The following is a 21,284-nucleotide window of genomic DNA, read 5'->3' on the forward strand; positions in this document are numbered from 1 at the left end:
CTGGGCCAAAATTACCATCTTGAACTTGTCTTTGCACAGATCCAGAAATGAACACAAGCCTCCATCCTTCTTCAAAATCAGCGAACAGACCATCCCTCATTCCAAGTGTGCCACGTGTTTTATAGCGCTTGGCCAAAGCTGGCAAATCTCCTCCCACAGAAGAGGCTCTGGAGGCAAGGGGAGGCTGGTTGGTCTGGTGGGCGTTAAGCAAAAGGGAGATCATTTCCATGGTAAACGACCTGCAAGGCCCAAGCATCGCACATGGTGTAAAATCAGTTTGCACTGCACAAGGAGATTCTCTCCACCAGTGGGGATTGGTATTGGTAAGTCAGAGGGGTTTCCAACCAAGGCCAGGGAGGGCACTCTCAAGGCAGAGATACCCCCTATGGAAGAACCGCTGCCACTTACGCTACCTAGACAGAATTAGTGCTGTTTTCCCAACAGCGCCTGCCATCTACAGAATGGGCATAAGGGGTGAAGGTCAAAGGCATCTACTTCTGCTAGAAGGAGGTTGCAGTTGCTGCACCGCTAGACCCAATTGCTGACCCGACGCTTTCGAACAGGAATGTCTGAAAGAAGTCGTCGGCTTTAGCTCCAAATAGATTATGCCAATTGAACAGCATATCCAGAAGCTTTGCTTGAACATCCTTGGCAAACCCAGAGGACCACATCCAGGACAGCCTCTTCATAACTGCACCTGTTGCCAGTGCCCTTGACACACAGTCAGCCATGCCGAGGCCAGATTGAAGCATTTGTCAAAAGGCCTTTTTGCCCTCCTGGACCAGGGCCCAAAGGCCCTTTCTCATATATCCAGCTGGCAGATGTTCGGCAGCTCTCGAGACAGCTGACCAGAGACCAAACGAGAATTTGGCCAGGGCACATTGACTGGCAGAAGCAAAAATCTCTTCTTCCAGGAATCTAGCCGCATACTCACTCTGTCAGGAGGTAGGGAGGGGAGGGAAAAAGAGGAGGTCTTTAAGTGAAATGATCAACCAAATGTATTTCCGGGAGGCATATGTGGACAGAAAGGCCAAGCCCAGAGGTTCCAGTCTGTGTTTCTTAGCTAGGTCCAGGCCAACTACAGGGATGGAAGCAGGCTTCTATAACACTGGGACCTCCACTGCAGGGTTGAAGGGCAGCAGTATCCCCCTCTGAGGTTCTCAATCCAAAATATCCATCAGTTCGATCTGAACCTTTGGTCTGGATGGGGCTGAGTGATTTCACCACAGAAGCTTTGGTGGTACCGATCCGCACCATAGAGGAAGGAGATGGCGCAGGTCACCGTACATCAGAGAACAGAGCATCAGTGTCATAATGGGTCTGCACCTGAGGGAGCCTGAACCGAACCCTAAGGCGTGCAGTCGGGGATCCGCACAGGGTCTCTGTTGGTTTGTCCAAGCATGGTGGACGCAGATGGAGCCGAAGCCAAAGCCGTTGGAGCTGGATCCTTGTCAAAGGTGTCCAGCATAATTAGCCTACATTTATGTAATTTATTTCAACGGTTGATAGCGCCCAGACCCAGAAGTATCACAGCAATAGCACCTGTTACAATGGGATATCCAGTCATGAGATGGTAGGCCAAGCCTTATACATATTTGTTACACAGCACGGTTTTAATTTTCTATCTGAAGATGATGTACGAAGGCCCTTCTTGGATAAATGGTGGTAGGGCGTTCCTAAGAGTAGGAGCTATGCCAGTGAAGCTCGCTTCAGTAGATGAGCGTAGGAAGCAAGGTTTGGAACTTTTAGAGATACACTGTTTAAGGTAGGTCGGTGCATTGTTGTGGATGCATCGGTACATGATTGAAAGATTTTAAACTCACTAAAAGGTATTGATAGGCAGCCACTGAACTTCACACCTCGCTTGGGATATGTGATCCATTTGTTTCATCCCCCAGACTGCACGGTTTTGGATCAGTTCTAGTTTGTTTTTGGTTGAGGTTCCAGAAGGGATGGCGTTACAATAATCCAGTTTGCAACTGATAATTATCCTGGCAAGCGTGATATATACCTCGCATTTTGAACAAAATAGACACAATTATGGTGACCTAGATCCCAGCCAGGAATAAAATTGTTTTATGTCCTACGATTTGTTGACAGGCAGACCTGTCAACAAATCGTAGGACATAGAACAATTTTATTCCTGCCAATTCTTTGAGAACAACTTGTGCAGTGGCCCAATATAAGCCATAAATAAGAATATTGGCTGGGATCTAGGCCACCATACAGTTGGCAATTTGTTGTCCAGTTTCTTTTAGAATTCTCTTTTGTCTATTTTGTTCAAAAGTTTGAAGAAAAACCTATATTTAGGTTTTTGTGTTTGCTGTCTCTTGACTATTAACCTTCCAACCATCAAACAAATGCATTTATATGTTTGTTATATTGCTTTATATCTAGTTGTTTATGTATTATTTACACAGCTATTTCTTTGTTAAATAAATATCTTTTACGATTTTTCAATCATCAGACTACCCTGTTTGCTTTCAGAGTCTGCTACAGCCTACACATTTGAGTGATACCCTTGTGGTACACCCTGATAAATAACTTGCTACTTGAACTAATTATTAATTGAATCCACAGCAGAGCAGACCCTCTTGTTTTAGTCTAGTTCTTAATCCCTCCCCTCACTGCTTATGGGATAATTCCCCCTTTTTCTTTGTGTTACTTGATGTTCTTGCCCCTGTCACGAGGATCCGCTTGAAGCCCAAAGCCAAGTGCAACTCCTGGTATGACTCTGACCTAGTCACCCTTAAACGCAAGTGCAGGATGGCTGAGAGGAAATGGCTAGCTTCTTGCGCATCCTCTGACAAACTGGCCTGCTGCCTGCTCCAAAGGCAATACCGGCTCTCTGTCTGCACTAAGAAGAGAGCCCACATCCAAGCCTGTGTCTAGGTGGCATCTAACAACTCGACCAAACTCTTTAAAATCTGCAAGGAGCTGGCTAATCCTGCTGCAGTCTCTATCTCTCCTGTCCCCTCCCCCAGGCCCTCTACACAGCCCTGGCTTCTAATTTCATCTCTAAAACCCAGGCCATCGTGTCCACCCCCTCTCCTACTTCTCCCTCTACTCTTTCCTCTACCTCCAGCCCCCCTGTGGCCACCTCTACTCTCTCTTTCTCTTCCTTTCCTCTGTTCTCACCTGACAAAGTTTGTAGACAAGTCTGATCTAAGAAAAAAAACGTCAAAGTTCTTCCAAAACCGTCAAGGACCACATCGACACCCTGGCGGACTTCTGAAACCACTCCTCCGCCACTGGATCCTACCCTTCTCCCCTGAAGCACTCTTGTGCACCCTCTTCTCAAGAAATCCTCAGCCAACCCCTCCTGCCCGGCAACTATCGCCCGATCTCCATCAATCCTTTCGTGGGCAAACTCTTGGAAAAGCTAGCCATCTCCCAGCTTAATCTTTACACTGAGGGCCTCATCACGAGTCTGGCGGTAACCCTTAAATGCGGCAATAGTGCTATTACCACCGCATTTAAGGGTCCGCCAGATCATGGCCTTGGCGGATTTGCCCCCAGCTCTGAGCTGGGGGCGAATCGGCTGCAATTTTGAAGTTTTTCGGCACCAATACCGCCAGCGGTAATAGCGCAAAAATTCCCCATTGGGCCCAATGGGGAATGGCAACCAACCGTTCCGCCAAACCCGTGATCTGGCACTAACAGTGCCCGAGGGGTTTGGCGGTAGGGGTAATGGCCACGGCGGTAATATCGCTGGGGTTACCGGCCAACTCGTGATGAGGCTGTGAATCTGTTGGTTGTTTCCAGAGCAGCGAGAAGCACAGAAACTGCTCTCCTGAACATCCGTGAAGACCTGCTTTCTAACCTTGATTCTAATCTCCCCTCTGTCCTCATCCTGCTCGATCTCTCTTCAGCCTTTGACATGGTCAACCATGCCACCCTGCTCAATCATCTCCATGTTAACCTGGGTATCACCAATCAGGCCCTGGCCTGGCTGACCTCGTTCCTTTCCGATGGACCCTCCCAGGTCCAACTTGGGCCCGTCCTTCTCTCTATCAAACTCTCTAAGTGTGGTGTTCCCCACAAGTCTAAGCTCTCTTCCTGACTGTTTAACCAATACCTGGCAGCTCTCGCTCACCGCATTGCCGCTCTCTGCTCCAACTTTCAGTGCAATGCGGATGACACTCCGATCGTTTTCAGGCTCCACTCTGCCACCTCTTCTCCTTCTCTTCTCTCTGACTGTCTGCTATACAGAAGTGGTGTGCCACCAACGATCTATGCCTTAATGCCAGTAAGATGGAGATTCTCCTCATCGGCACACCTGCACCCTCCTTTCCGGTCACTCTTTGGCCGGCCTCCCTTGGCCCTCTTCCTGCTCCCAATTGTGAGGCTAAGAACCTGAGGGTCATCTTAGACTCCACACTCTCCTTTTCTCCTCACATCTCTGACAAAGAAGTCAAACTACCAACTGCACCTCCTCAGAGGTATTCTTCCTATCCTCTCCTTCCCCCAGAAGCTCACTGTCTATAGGGCTCTGGTTCTCTCAAAGCTGGACTACTGCAACAGCATCTTTCTAAATCTGCCTACTTCTACTCTCCGCCCTCTGCAACTCATCCAGAACAGGACTGCCTCAAGCCCTGGGATCGTATCTCGCCAGCACTGAAATCTCTGCATTGGCTCCCAGTGGCTGCAAGGATTACGTTCAAGACCCTCTGCATTGTCCACAAGGCCTTCTGGGGCCTGGGTCCTCAATACCTCCAACTCTCTCTTCGTAAATACCTTCCTACTCGAGGTCTTCGCTCCTCCACCTCCAACTACCTCAGCGTCAGTCGCTTCTCCAAGCAACGAGTTGGCGGTAGATCTCTTTCTTCAGCTGGAGCCTCCCTTTAGAACAGCATCCCTGCTTCTCTGAAACTCAAGGAGAACCACCTCCGGTTCCGGAAGCAACTCAAGCCCTTCCTCTTTGCTTCTGCCTTCTCTCTTCCTCTCCCCTGCTGATTTCCTGTCTGATACTGCACTGGTCACCTGGCTGCCCTCTGATTTTGGGCCCAGGTCCCTGCCCGCCCAGATGCACACCCGCACCGCCTCCCAGCAACCCTTGCACTTGGGTCTGTATCTGTAACCCTACAGTCACCTGCTGTCTGCACTTACCCTTGCACCTGCCACTGCTGGCCGCACTTCTCGTTATTGTTTTGATCCCATGTACAGCACTGCCCCCTCCCCTTTCCCCAGCACTTGCGGGATCTCAATGTCACTCGGCCTAGTCAGATCGTTGTCTGTCCTACCTCTGTACCCCCTTCCTTGCCTCGTTGCGCCTTGAAACATTTGTGTATAGGCACGTTACAAATGCCATATCATATCAAAGAGCAGCTTCGCTGGAGATAGGATATCGTAGATGAGGAATCCATGGGAGGAAGAAATCCATTTGAAAAAAGGAATCTTGGCTGCGACTGGTCCACCAGCAGTGTAGTGGTGACTGGTAGAGGTGGGACTGTAGTTGGAGGCAATGAAGCGACAGGCAGCCTTATTAGGACCTGACTAGGTGTTAGTGCAACCTGTGGTTTACTAGAGATGTGTCACAAACAAAGGTGTCAGAAGAACAGGAGTATGTGTCATCTCCTGGACAATGTTGGAGTTATCATGGAAGAAGAGACTACTCCTTTGTCTCGCCCAACTCAAGAATGTTCAATGAAGAAATATGGGAATGTGATGGTCCCTTAATAGGGAAGTTGAACAATGGATCAAATAAGTCCTTGAGCCAATTTGTCTAAACATTATCGCATTTCTCTAATCTTTGACAACCAGCAGATGCAAGACCCTGTGACAGCACGTGAATTTCTTACACCAAAGGGTTTGTCACTGAACAACTAGTTCTATGTAGTTCCTTCTATATTAGGATAAGCAACCTAATATACTGGACTGATGACTACAAGGTGACTACATGGCAAGCGATCCTCAGGGCAAACCATGGCAGGTTCAATCGAATGAGTTAGCCTCAAAGGACTCCTCAGCTGTATGCCAGTTAAGATCACCCCTCTGGTTGTGATTGCCAGAGTTAGGCACTAGAAGCACCACAGGGATTCCCTCGGTTCATTGGGCAGGCACACCAAGACTATATGAGAGCCTCACTGTTGTACAATATGTGAGAAACAGATCACTGGGTGGGGATGAGGGTGAAAATGAAGGTATTCTTACACAGTTCTTGTTTATGAACTTCTTGAATTCCACAGCCTGAGGCTGTCAGAATGTCTTCTCACCTAACGAGACAAGTGCAGAGCAAAAAGAGATAAAGCGTGTCAAAGAAAGAACTGAGAGGTCAAGCATGATCAGGGTTAAGATATTCAGACAGAGTGCATGTGGGTCTTGCGCACATGATAGGCACATCTTGCCTTACTCCTTGCAGGGCATCAGAAAGCATTATGGGAGGAAACAAACAGTAAATAGGAATTTGTCAGTACCCAGGGCATGAAGTGTGCTCAGTCCAGGCCGAGAAACGGATTGGCGGTTGGTGCAGCCAGCATATGAGAAGTTCGTGCATGCAAGGCATTTTGCAGTTGCCGGGTACTGTCCCCTAACTCAGGGACAACATCCAGAATGTATGGAGGAAAGGGGATATTACCTTCAAATACAGTTTCAGGCACTACCCTGAGTGCCGCACTGTCTGAATCAATTTGCAAGCACGTTAAATTTGGAAAGAGCATGTTGACTACTTATGGGATGAAAGGACTCCTGCCCACACTGCAGTAGTAGTTTGAAGTGCAGGAACTTTGCTGTTGGATGGCCCCATATTATAGGAATATGATAACCCGCATGAACAATACAGTCCAAGCACAAGACTGTAGTACCTTTTATTTTTATAGAGCTGAATAGAGACAAATCTGTTATGGAGGGGACTTGTGTATGCTGGATGCCAGCAGATGGCTCGGATAAAACACCTTGGCCAGTGTAGGATTCTGGGAGTAAGCTGTGTACCTGGCCTGTTATAAAAAGATACCCTGTAAAAAACTTAATATAGCAAGTTTCTGGGGTGGGAAAGTGGTTCCAATGACAACTAAACTACCAAGCAAACTGCTTCTTTAGCACATCAGTAAGTTTTCTGGTTAAAAAAAACAAAGACATTCCACAGATTGGAGGTAAACTCGTGGAGGGGAAAACGGCAGTGCTCAAATCTCGAGACATTCCCAAAAACAAAAAGAAAACAGAGGACAAACTGCAGTTTCGAAAACACCAGACATTCTGAGGGTGCAGTGAGTCTTGAAATGATAAAGGCTCTAATGAAAACTCCAGACATTTCTGATTGTATACTGAGAATTCTAGGATGGGAAGAAAACACAAAAAACACAAAACACACACACAAAACACACACACACACACCCCTCCTCCCTTCCCCCCCCCTTTCTGAGAGGTGAGAGAGTCATGTGACAATACTACTAACCTCTGTAGAGATAAGAGGCACTGAAGAAGTCTATATCTTTACCCAGGCTGTTTCCAGTGATATCGACAGGACAAAGGGGAGGGTCCGAGATCGTTATTGAAGAAATCCGCCTTTGGGTTCGATTACCCATTTGTAATACAATGTTCACACCTTTTTATTTTGTTACCCATTTTCTTCTATTATAAAAAGGTTTTTAGGTTGACTAAACATATGCGCATGTTGAAAGCTTCTATCATCCCCACCGGGCAGTCCATTACAAAAAGAAACCAAGTAATTATTAATTCTGCATTTAATTTGTATTGCAGGGGAATCTCAATAGTGGTTATTCTATAATAACATTACACTTGAATTGCAGTTTTTGCACCATTCAAATGACAGAACATCAAGGCTATACTAGGATCACAATAGCGCGCAATGCAATTAAACCATACATTATAGATTTGTAATCTAACAAATAATAAAATCGAAAAAGTACTTACCAACGGAGGCACTCTTGTGTAGCTATTCACTAGGGGCAATCTAGCCAGGCTAATAATGATATTCTTGAAGACCGGAGTAAGAAAGGCTGCAATACTGCGATTTCGTGAATGCCCAAATGCCAGGACAGTTTGCAGGCTGTCCACCATTTCAGAGACCATTTCGCAAGCTGTTTTAATATACTTTGGCTCTTTTGGGAGGGAGAAAAAGAAAACTAAGTCTAGACAGCCGATCAATTACAAAGAGTTCAAACAAAAGTACAAGCTTAGTTGGACCCCACTATACATTTTTGCTGAAGACAAAAAAATAAATTGTACTCCGCTAACAAAATAGCTAAATAAGTGCATATAATTATAGACCTCAACATTATTCAAGTGGGGCTTTCACTGATTTTATACTTTTCATATTTTGTACTTTATAACTACATGGAACCAATTTGGCAATTCTATTCATAGGAATTCACTACCAGAAATAAGTTCTATTGACATGTTTGGAACTGTTGGACGGAGGTTGCAGCATTAGAAACTAAAGGATGAGCTATGTCCTACAAATGCAGCAAATAATCAGTGCATACCAGTATATGTCTCAAGCGTGCAAGACAAACAAGTTAAATTAAATCAGTTTCTTTCTAATGGTGTTGATGCTTCCTCCCAGTCCATAATAAGATAACATTTTAGAAGTCTAAATATAACTTCATTATTAGCCAAGTATAATGAGGAAGAAAACCTTAAAAGTGTGATTCAGTTAAAAATGTGCATTAAAAACTGAGTAGCATACCAAAACAGAACATAAATAGCACATAAAACCCTTTACGATGTTAGTGGTACAAAAGTATCGCCTCAATATCAGCAAAGTAATGCAATGAGGAAGAACACCTCAAATGTGTGATTCAGTGAAGTTCAAATTCCGCGATACAAGCTATGTAACATAACACAGCATAAATAACTCTCTATGACGACAATCCAAAAGTAGTAGCTTACTGTCACCCCAGTATACCAAAGAGGAATGACACCTTAAAAATGTGATGCAGGGAAGTGATAGTTTACGAGGAGGTAGAGTTAGTTAAAAAAAAAAAAAAGAACGTCCTCAGAAAGCTTCAGACAAACTGCATTCTCAAGGAGAATTTGATGCACAGTCAGAAAATACCTGTAAAGTTCTTTCTACTGTATGTTATTTTACCCAGATTCCTCATCTTTAATAGTCTATCTCCAGTGGCAGCTGTCCTAGGAAACTAGATCGCCACCAAGGGGTGCAGCGTGGCTGCGTTCAGGCGCCACCCCGAACCGATTCACACCCCACGTCGGGCATGATGTCATGGCCAAAATACATGAAGCATCCACACCCTGTAACCTCATTCTGCCTTTTTTCTCTAGCAATCAGCAGCTGCAAGACCACAGAACACAATGAGGTGTACGAGCAATCACAAAAAGACGCAGGTTGGGAGAGCAATGAAGAATATGTAGGTTGACCATCCACCAGAAAGAACATACCTGAGCAGTAATTAATGGGATCTTTTAATGGATTAATTGTTCCCACAGATTCGTCATCTTTGATAGACTACCATAACAGTACATAAATCTGAGGGATGAGAGCAAAAAACACCACCTGCTCCAGAAAGTGAGCATCTTGCCCTGACACAGAATCACTGGGGGGACCGCTTTGGTGGCAATGGTGCCTCTCTGTGCTAAATAACCTCTGCTTTGGTGTGAGGAGGCGCACAGCTTTTGCTTGCCGGAGGGCACCTGACCCTGAAACACAGTGTCCATAGGAGATGAAGAGTCAAAAACCTCGACCCGTCAGAGGGCTGTTGAACCACCAGGCCTAAGGATTTGCCTGGGGTTTTGACACCTCAAACTGGAGTGGCTCATCTGTTTTGGCCCCAAAGTGGTTGTGCACATCGAATGGCATATCCAGCAGATTTATATCCAAAGGTTACTGTGGGACATGTGCACTCGGGTACATAAATGCTCCTTTGCCAAATTCAACAATTAAATAATATTACAGGTGCTCAGAGAAAAGAAAAGGTCCTCTAGGAAAAACCTCATATCTGAGAAACCAAACCAATTCATAAATACCTACCAGCATACTGGAGTTGTTCTCCTGCATGCACGCCTAATTTGAGCACTAAGCTGTTTCTTTCAAAGTAGGCAGTATATGAAACTTTTAATAATTCAAAAGAATTTAATTCAGATAAACATTCAAATACCTTGTTAAATAAATGTATATTTGTTTACATATAGCTCTAAAAACATACTGTAGGAATGAAGGAACACACAACCAGAAAGTAGAACAATAGGTTTATAGGTTTATTAGCCTTCAAGCAGTACAGCACAAGACCCCCAACACAACCACCAGCATGCAGGTGGATGCGCCCCTGAAGCATATTGCTCTGGAAACCCCCACACTCTATCCCCTGTTCCATATTCCGCAGGAGGCTGCATCATAACACATACAAGTTCAGTCATATTAAAAAAAAGAAAACCTATAATACGTTCATTAATAGAAACATTGGATGCCCTGAAGTCTTTCACATAACTTGATTTCTTAACACCTCAATATATTCGTGCAATATTGCATGTTCATATTCTTCAAGTATTGGTGGATATCCTACATTTTCCAATACATCTATTGTGATAGAGTCAGGGTCATGATCCTGTCAAATGGGGGTGGATAAAAGACACCCTTCTCATTCTGCGGCAGGAGGCCTATTGAAAGCAAAAGTCAGAACTAGCCTGCCGCAGACACAGGAAGTGGAAATTGGAGTTTGCCTAGTTTCTAAAGATTCACCCCCCTGTGCCGTAAAAGTAAATGCTGATATGACCCTTTGTGCCTCAATGCCCCCTCCAACAATTGCTAGCCACCGTTCTTCCTCTGTTTCAGAACCACGATTCTCAGAATTCCCTTAAGGGAGCAAAGAATACCAGGACCGGAGCCAAACAAATGCAAAACTCAAAATGCAGCCATACACGCAGACTCTGAAGCGGTACCACAACCCAACAGCATCCAACACTGCAGAGAAGCAGCAACCTCACTATGCCAACAGAAAAACGTAGTTCCATCCATGCAGCATGACAGAGAACCCCCAGAGACTGTTGTAAAAACCGTGCTGGAATAGGGGAGCGGCTTAGAGAGGGGGGTTTTAAGCTTTGCCAGCTGCATAGCCCACCTCCTACATTAAAGGCAGGCACTGATTGGTGCAAGATGTCGGGTGAGCACTGCAGCCAATGGGGAGGGGAGGAAGACACTAAATCATCAACCTCACAGTATAAAAGCAGATGGCAGCAGAGGTAGGTTGTGTGGGTGTGGTTGTAGATGGTGGGGATCAAGCATTAGAGTGGTGGCGGCCTAGCTTTGACAAGGTGAGATATTTGAACAAGAGTTCTCTCAGTCGTATGTAGTGTAGTGTATTGTAGTATATTAATTGGGGAGGGAGAGTGTATTGAAGGTGTGTGAGAGAGGGATAGTGCCAGTTTGAGAGACAATAGTACAGTAGTTTGGCAGTAGTAGTTAGTGAAGGGGAGTGAGTGTTAAGAGTGTGGAGAGGGGTGTAAAGGTGGAGTACAATCAATAGGGTTTTCTAAAGACGTGGGGAGGGGGTGAGAGCAAGGAGAGGGAGAGGTGGAAAGATGAGCAGGGCACCACATCCCTGAGTTTGGTGGTAGAGTAGCAGTACTAGTAGGTGTGATAGAGTGATAGAGAGAGAACAATAGCTGTAAAAGTAGTGGTTGTGGTAGCATGTAGAAGATGAGAGTGATAAACGTAGTGAAAGTAGTAGTAGTGTGAAGAACAGGTAGAGTAGTAGTAGCATGAAGAGGAGATTGCATTGGTAGAGTATAGGAGGGAGATTAGTATGATGGAGAAGGTAGTATGATATGGCATTTATAACGTGCCTATACACAACTAGTTCTAGTAGTGGGAGGAGTCGTGGTGGTGGTAGTAGTAGAGTAGGAGGAGAGCTAACATCCAAAGGAGTAGGAGAGAGAAACATCTGAGACAGAGGTGAAGGACTTGGGAGGAGAGCATGTAGGTGGAGTTGGAAAAAGGAGGGCGTTAGCGGGGAAAAGGAGAGTAGAAAGGAGACCGGGCTTTAAAATCAGACGGCACATTTACTCCACCCACTACCACTAACCTTCACTAGTGTAGGGTTAGGTAGAAGACCCTGAGGGAGGTAAAAGTTAGCCTGCACTTAGGGAAGCCATCTGTATTTTAGATCAGGAAGAAGCAGGAGGGATTAGCGAGCAACAGCACTAACCTGGGGTTACGGACACCTGGGCTTGGGTAGGAATCCCACGGGAGGTGAGGGAGAGGCATGGCCATAGCACCACTTCCCCACACAACTTTTCCAGCCGGTGTCTATTTTCCTATTCTAACCCTTACTCCATGAAACATCCATACCTCTTTGATATTGTTAATAAAACCCTTGAAACATCCTCAAGACTTTGTGGATTATTTAGGCCATCTGTCACACTACATCCTCCTTCAGGGAAAATGCAGTTATCAAAATGTTGCACTTTCACTCGACAACTCAGGTTCCATGTGTTAACATTGTGGCAAAAAGGCTGTGGTTTTACCACCGCCATCCATGTAAAGGATGTGGGGGACACCCCCACAAACCCCACTCCCATTAAATAGTATAATGGGGCACACCTCTACCAGGTCAAACCACAGCATTTTTGTCACGATTTTTGTAAAGGCAACATTTTTGCCGCAAATGTATTACTGCATACCCGCCCCTCGTTGATAGACAATCATATCTTTACAATAATTTCCTAATGCTTTTCTTTAAAGGCAATATAATACATGACTGCCACAAACTAGTCCGTGAGCTAAAAAGAAGAGCATTAACATTGGACAGAGTCTGCATTTGAGCGAGTACAAAATATAACAATATAAATTAAGTTCTGCTGTTTAAAAAAAAAAAAAAGACCTCAACTTTAAGATTATAAAAAATGACTGTCTTATCAACAGGTGGGAGATGTCAAATGAAATAGAATTATTTGATGTTGGAGGCTTTGTTAACTGCAGCAGGTTAGTGCACTGAACAACATTAACGATCATCAAACTCCAAGACAGGTGCAACCTTACAGGCCATTTGGAGCTAATGTCTACAAAAGAAGTCCTCTCTGGTACCTCTAAACAAGTTGCACTTTTCAAGTCTGGCACCATGGAAAACGATAGAAGCATCCGACAGATATCATGTAGAACTTGCCTGTCATGCAGGTTCATCCTGAGGATCCACAATAAGAGCAGGGGTTGGATACTCCTTCTGAATTTGGAAAAGCCATTCTTAATCATGTTAATGTTAGTTTTTAGGGGGTAGGTGAAAAGAAGGACCTGCAGGATCTTCTAGGATCAAGTTCCAATCCAGAGCTTTCAAGCTTTCAATCTCAAGTAGCCGATGCAGGGGCCCTGAAGCTCATGTGAAGCATACCCAAACAGAAGGTCTGACATTTCGTAACTTCTACATATTTAGGAAAAGATATGGCAAGAAGAACTTCAGAGTAACACAAACGTAGAAAAACAAGTAGAATTCACTGTAATACTGCATTCTTTGGTGCAGAAAATAGTTACTTTGGTTACAATTAATTGTTGACATTAGATCAAATCAAGGAAACCCCCTTCGAGGTGGTATAGTCAACATCACTGAATACATAAGTCAAGCTGTTCCAGATGTTTATACATAAATAGGTCTACAGAGGCTTGGCTGCATGTTGGCTCTCTGCATAAAACACTTTTGTTAAACAAAGATCCAGGCCATTGTGGATCACTTACTTTGTACATGTCCATCCACCTCATCCTTGCTGCTCTCTTTTGAGGAGCTGTTCTTCCTTTCTGGACAAAGCAGTTGGTCCCCAGGCTGAACTGCAACTGAAATCACATGCACACTGTTAACAAGCTATGCGTGTTGAGTCGCATACATTGTCAAGTCCTACAATGCAAATACTTGAATTAAGCACCAAAGGCACACTGATTTCTTTAAAGATTGCACAGTATTAAACATGACATATAAGAAAAATAAACCAAAGTACAGTATTCAAATATGTTTTACAGCAATAAATAAAATATGCAGCATTTTTCATTCTGTCACTGGTCAAAATGGAGGACATCATTAACAGCATTCATATACCATTGCATAACTGATCAATTTGTTTTAAGTAGAGATCTGCAGACACACAGGAAGTCAGAGTGCCTACTTATCACACAATCCAGCTGCATTAGATTTCTAGAATTGTTCCTCAGATGTTCTTATCAAAATAATGTCAGTAATTTCTTGTTATTTGGTTAAAGTAACCTTTAACAAATTCATATAAAACAATTACATTTACATTAAAAAAAAAACATTAAGAAACCTTAAAAGAGACCTTCCGGCACATAACAATTTGCCACAATACACAAAAGAATCAAAACTCATACAATTGTGACACTACTATTATGACAAGTCTAAAATGTCTTTTAATAAGTGTATTGAAGCCACCAACCAATGATTTCGAACATAAGTAGTCATAACAAGTTGCCACACTCTTTCAGTAGGTATATAGACATAGTGTTTCAACAAGTGACCAAAATAATGAAGACGCCTAGCCTTCAGAGCCTGACAATGTAACAGGATGTGGTGTAGAACTTCCACTTGGAGCAGTGCCTACATGTTCCCTGGGTTTCTTAATTCTGGAACCCATTATTTCATTAGCAGGTAGTAGGTTTAGCCTCAACCTCATTGCCAATAAATGTTCAGCGACTTGCTCAAGTATGCTGAGTGCACACCCGCTGGCCTTACGTCAATTAACATATCTATGTAAAGCCAATAAGTTCTTAATTTTTCAATTGTGTGCACCCAGTCCATTTCTTTCAATTTTCTTTTCACTTGAGCGGGATAGCTCAGAATTAATTCTCCAAATGGGAATTCGCAAAAAGATGCGGGGAGAAACTACGAATGCCCCCAGAAATTTTGCTGATGTCTGAAATTATCAATCTAGATAACAGAGGGGACAAAACGCAGCCTTGCTTTAGGCTGCGGGTGGTCTCAATTACCCTAGACAGGCTGCCCTGGCAATTGAGCCTCATACTAATCGATGTAGGTGAATGGAGGGCCACTATTATCCCCAACAAATCTTTTGGACAACCCCACTGCAACAACTTACTCCATAGACGATATCTATCCACACTGTCAAATGCCATGGAGAAGTAAAATACATGGGTCTTGACCTCACCATGGCCTACTTTTTTAATAGTTAGTTAGATCTCTCAGTACCAAGGAGGAAAATATCTTAGCAGGGATGTCAACAAGGGCAATCAAGTAATTACTTGGAATCAATCTTAGGCCGTTCTTGTGAATGGAGACCAAAATGGACTCTGACCATGTTTTTGGCAAAAAGTCAGGTGATGTCCCTAAAAATAATTCCCAAGACTCTCCCACCACGTTGGATTTCATTTAAAAAACTACATTAGACAGATCATCCGGCCCTGGTGCTCGAGAGCTCTGACTATGATGAATTATTAGAAGTATATCTTCCTAAGTAAAGACCAGGTGACAAGGTCCTGTTAACAGTTTTTATTGCTGGTTGTCCTCACAAGAGACCTTTTAGTAGACTTCTGTGAAATGGTCGATCCAACCTTGTACTCCCTGTGACTGATTAGTGCATTGGAGGGAGGACTATTGGTATTGCTTACTACCCGCCAAAAGGAACTCATGTAGAATCAACTAGGCGCAGTATCTTAGTGGCGTCTTTCAGCAACATCCTCTGTCTATGAGCCGTTAACCATTTCCCGTATTTGACTTTAAAAAAATGTGCGCTCTTGATCTGGTAAGGCTCTTATTGCTTCTTAGCACTCCCATCAGTTCCCTCTTCTTTTGTTGCTCCGGATCATAAGTATGTTTCCTGATCAACTTGGTTCTATGCTGGGGGAAGGGCATCCATGCATAGACTTGATTCGGAATGACCTGATAAGAAACCACTAGCAACGTTGACTTAAAATGGAATCGAATTTCTGCATGTTAACGTCGTTCCAAGTAACTCTGTTTTTCCCCAGTGTTAACATCCAATGCTAGGGGGTAGGGCAGGCACAAACCTCCCAATTTCTCTACATTGCACCATAACAGTAGAGGATTATGGTCACCAGGTTTTGTATTAGTGCCTGTCAAGGAGGACACATTCTGAAAAATATCTCAAGACACAAAAAAGTAATCAAGTACACTTGTTGACTCTCCTCTATGTCAAGTATATTTTGCCGGAACATCATCTAAGACATTACCATTCAGTACACTCATCACCCAAACATCCATGAATTCAATCCATGCTTTAACCCTCACATCTGGAGCGGAGTTATGCTTACTAATAACCTATGGGAATCATTGGTTTGTGCATATTGAATTCAAATCCCCACAAATTATGATGGAGTTACAATTCCTCTTGGCTTGTCAGGTGTACACTTTCTCTTCAATTGATTCGAAGAATGTGTCTCGCTGGATTACTCCTGGGTTCCAGTAAAGATTTAAAATCAGGGTGACGCTTATTTCTGGGTACAGTGTTATGTCCCATATCCGCTCCACTGCAAGCACAAAGGAATTTGGCAACGCAAAAGTTGCAGCCGAAACTTGGATGTCGTTACGGATCCCAAAGAACAAACCAGACGCAGGTCTCCCTCTTTCCCCTAAAAATATACTGGGTTAAGCAGACATTCATACCCATCCACGCTTGGGACGTCTCTCAACCAAGCCACCTGGATACAGAACATGACTGCCCCAAAAATAACTGAACCTGGGACAGACAAAAAATGAGTGAATCCCCAAGAGATGCAGGCAATGTGGTTAATTTCTGGTTCAGCAGGAGCAGCTTGTAAGCTAGTTTTTACAAGCATTCAAACAAGTCACCACCCAACTCCCGTCTGACCCGTTTTTAGACACCACGTTATCCCTCAAGTGATTAACCATTTGCCTACCTCCTTGGCCATCAGTTGAACATTTTACTGTTAGGATTGGAGGAGAACGAGTCAGGTTATGGAAAATCTGTGGAGGGTGACTGATAACACTTATTTAAAATGTGAGCAGACATTTCATAGATAACAGAAAAGCACCACACCTTCATTTGCGCCGAAGCATGTAATATGACGGGGTTCTAATAGTATGGGCTTCATTGTGCGGCCCAGCGAGAGCACAATGAAGCGCTGAGCGCTAATGTCTGCTGAGGTGAGGTGTGACAATGAAGGAAGTTTGGTCAATAGTTTCAAAACGCAAGCCTTGTTCAAGGTAAGTTGAACGCAGTCCAGCAGTGTCCATTCCAAAATAAAAGACAGATTAGGGGACTCAACCATTCGGCCGGGGTTGGCCTCATTCATCTTCTTTTGTTCCAATTGTGTCCTTCTCTCTTCCATAGTCAAAAACATGTGAGTTCCCCTACGCTCCATGCTTTGGGTAGCCATGGCTAGCCCAGCTGGGTGCCACACCTCGATTGCTCATGCTTGAGGCGAACCCTGAGGCACGCTTACGGGGGTGGCAGCCATTGGAACCTCTGTAGATGTAGCACCTAGACCTTGCCCCATGACCGTTGGTAATGCCAAACTGTTTTGGGAAATAACACCCAGATTAGGTGAGGCACGATTACCTGCCCCTACATCAAAGGCAACCAAAGGAATAATACCCCCACCCAGACCATCCAACTCACCCATTCCCTGCATGATCTCCGGACTCAATCCTTCTAGGGTGGATGTTACTGGGACGAAGGAACCACCTCCCCATGTGTTTCGCTGGGTTCTGGTTTGGAGCGTACCAGTATTACGGGGATGAAATAGCAGCTAGGGAATCGATAGATATCGCAGAACATTTCTTGAACCTCGACCCAAATTCTTATTAGCAAGGTTTCTGTTTTTTGACTTTTTTGTATTTTGTGGCAGGATCTCTTGCTCGATCTGCCTTTTTCAAATTTGTCCCCCTTTCTATGTTTCCCTTTTTCTCTTAGTATGACCTGCATTAAATGTTGCAAATGTCACTAGCGTACCTTCTACTAAATCACCCTCTGAACCAATATAGGGTACCACTTCCCCCCCTCCCCATAGCTATCAATTCCTCTGCGAGTCACAAAATATCTGGGTCAACAGGTGAGACGGCCTTCACCATTACACCTTGTGAGTCTTCAAAAAAACGTACAGCTGCATCACATAAGAACTGCTCTCATCTTTTGTCAGATTAATAAGCTCGGTCGAAAGCAGCAACTTTTGGCACATCCCATATATGTTACTTGGGTCGGAAGCTGCTTACAGTACATGCCTTTAAAAAAAACCCTCAACAAAGGACATTTTCTCATTCAAAACTGTCAACAAGTGGGCATTCGCCCAGGTCGCTACTGATACCAATTCTTACTGATTATATGAAGCCCTTAACTCTTTAGTGGTGACCAGACAACTATAACAGTGACCCATTATCTCTTCATCCCAGTGAACACCTTCTGCATCTTCCGTGTTAGTAGCTTGTTCTTTTAATTCTGAATTGACTTTTTGTGTAAGTGAACTCCCAGGAGAGGGTACATAGTTAAAGTTAGAGGAAGGGCCAGACTCCCTCGCCTCAACAGGCGAAGCGGCAGCCAATGAGCACGGGGGCGTAGGGCACCCATTGCTCGGCACTTTCCCACCGGGTCTCTGGTGCCGCTTAAAAGGTCCATCTGGCCGTACTGACTCCTACACCTGGGCATTTCAACAGGAACGTCGACTCCTCCACTGGTCGAGCTAACTGGGAGGGAGAGGCGCTCAACAAGGCTGGATTAAGGTGAATAGTTTGGATAAACTGTCCAGCGCCACCAGAGAAGTGGCCACCGCCATGACCAGGACATTCCCGACTGTAGTAGATTTAAGCGATGCTGTTTTCTACCTAGCCCTTTCAACAGTACAGCAAAAGCCCAACTCCAAGTCAGTAATTTCCTTAATTATATCCCTACTCTCTTTGAAGAGTCAAAAAAGAATTATTTGCGGGACATGCAATGAACTGTGTTCTGTTGAGGGTGAATCCTCATTTGCTTCTTCCGCCAAAACACTACTGAGTTTGTAAGTCAGTGGCAAGTCAGAGCATTGCTCCAGTCGAGAACTGTCCTGGACAAAAAAGGACTGACATTGCGGCCGTCCGAAGTAAAACACTCTAGCCTCTGCTGAGCTGCAGGTACATCTGGGGGGGGGGGGCTTATTTTGGTAGCCCAACCCTCTGTGGGGTCAATTTAGAGATAGAGGCATTAGAGAAAGCATGAAATCGTACTTGCTTCAAAGCAGAGAATAGGAGAGAGAGAGTGATCCACACCCAGAGTGGCTACAGTAGTATTCTTAACCATCCTGCTCGTATAAAATCAAATCATATGAATCACTCGCTGCTGTCAGCAAGGGGAGGGATGACAATTTCAATTCGGCAGCCTGAACCTTTTTAGGGAGTGAGTTCCTATCACGAGGTGTAGGGCGAAGAGACAAGTGGAGGCGAGGAGGAATTGAATGAGACCAGAGGTCGAAAATGTTCAAGTCAGGAGGTTATCTCATGGAGGGCAGGGAAGCAAACAACTTATGACAAACAACTGCCTGCATCCCCAATTCGCCTCCGGAAACTTACGGAAGCTGAAGCCGCCACACGCATACTCCAGCCACAAACTGAAATAACTGCAGCTTCACTGTGCAGCTGACTATGCCAGTAATTGAATGGAGTTTTAAGTAGAACTGCAAATGAATAATTTAAATATAGCACCTCATTCCCTTGCTATCTTCATCTTTTCAACCTCATCTTGTTGACCACTTTACCTCTACCTTTATAATGGCACCTTTCTGTATTCCTTTGACCAGACTGTTATTCTTTTTTTTAAAATAAATCTTCTACCCTGTCAAGTGAGTTTTCCTTCTAAACTCCTTAATTATCTACTTTATCGCCATCATTCCTCTTTTCTAGACACTATTCTCTGCTTGCTCATTGTACAGTACTATCACTATTCCGCCAATACTGTGTTTTACCGTCCCCATGGACAAGTCCTGAGCCTATTTTCCATAGAAAATAATTGAATTTTAAGGTGCAGAACAGCAGGCATGAGTGCACAATGCATGCACTACTCTGTGCTCCTAATGGAACCACTCTGTAGTCCTTTTCCCTGTGGCAATAGAACTGGACAACATAGGTCGTTTTCCGCTTTCTTAATCTTTCTTCAAATGTATTTTATTTTCCACCTCCTGTTCTGCATTGAAGGACCTCTTCCTCCTGTGCCTTTCAAATAGGGGGTTACGGCATGCAACTGCCTGCAGGTGTTATCAATGCCAGTTTACCGTAAATGACCCCCATACACCCAGTTTGGAGTGTTTAGGGACAGACCACAAGTAGTGTCTACTATCTGTGAGAAACCTAGGGGTATTCTCCCATTTAAACCCTGAGAATCCTCTATTCAGTTGGCCAGGGAAGGGCCATTGCTCTTGAATCCTACCCCTGGGGGTGGACAAGCGAGAGGGGTTCACCTGGGTACAGGAGTCCGGGGGTTGTTCCCAGGGGTATACCCTAGGCGAGACACAGTATCCGAATTGGTCATTTGAGAAGGAGGCGAAAGTCGCAGACGCTTTCATAAGATACATGAATGCTAGTCAGCCCAGTCCCGATCTCTGCCTCTCTCCTTCCATGACCCCAGGGTGAGGAGGGAAAGAGTTCAGTATCCCAGAGAGAGAAAGAAGAAAACCCAAATAGCACCAACACGAGTCCTTAATACTAATATCTGGGCACCTCTTATCCATCTAAAATATGGGGAACATTATCAGGACCCACACTTCTAAAGCAGAACAACAAGGATAGGAAGTAGTATGACAGAAAAGAAAACCATTTAATTCTATGACCACAAAGCCAGAATAACCTCTCATCTCCCATTCAATTTACAAACACCTTATGACTCCTGCCTTTCTTATCCCGTCACAAATCCCCCTCCCTCAGTCTTTAGGTGGTACCTTAACAGCCCTTCCATCTCCTCCTCCCCACACAATACTGAGAAGAAGAAAAGGCAACTGGGAGCCATGATGATCATCCCCAGGAACAACCTGGGAAAGGTAAGGCCAACCATCTTTAGAAAGAACAATTGTCCCACTAATAGAGTCAGGCAGCTATGCGGATCTATTCACACCTGACGCCGCTTGACTGTGTGTTCAGCTATAAAGGAGGTGCTCAGTCACAGAGACATGAACGAGCTGGGGGTGCAGTCCGGTCCCATGAAGCCCAGACGCGTCGAGAAGCAGGAGCTGCAGGCAGGAGGAAGACAGCGCGCGGAGACGCTGGCCCAGTGTGTGTGGGCTGCAGTGTGGCGAGAGAGTCGTGCCTTCAGGGAGCCGGAGAAGCAATGCCTGTTTTCTGCAGGCTTGGTTCAGCAAAGTGACTGTTCCCTTGGGGCCAGTCTTGACCCCGAGGGGCAGGTGGTGAGACCAGGAC

The 21,284-nt window shown here is 44.7% G+C and overlaps 1 protein-coding gene across 4 annotated transcripts in view; it reads right to left on the bottom strand.

The window, feature by feature from the left end:
• HTT (huntingtin) overlaps window positions 1–21,284 on the bottom strand; it is a 2,905,635-nt gene that overhangs the window by 608,913 nt on the left and 2,275,438 nt on the right. For all 4 annotated transcript variants that reach the window (XM_069632055.1, XM_069632053.1, XM_069632052.1 and 1 more), the window contains 2 exons: window positions 13,643–13,738; window positions 7,873–8,060 (listed from right to left, as the gene is read on the bottom strand). In XM_069632055.1, coding sequence (XP_069488156.1) covers window positions 7,873–8,060; window positions 13,643–13,738 — 284 coding nt within the window. The remainder of the gene's footprint in view (window positions 1–7,872; window positions 8,061–13,642; window positions 13,739–21,284) is intronic.

Source organism: Ambystoma mexicanum, chromosome 6q (genome assembly GCF_040938575.1).
Source record: "Ambystoma mexicanum isolate Mex_15411 chromosome 6q, UKY_AmexF1_1, whole genome shotgun sequence".
In the NCBI taxonomy this organism is placed as follows: Eukaryota; Metazoa; Chordata; class Amphibia; order Caudata; family Ambystomatidae; genus Ambystoma; species Ambystoma mexicanum.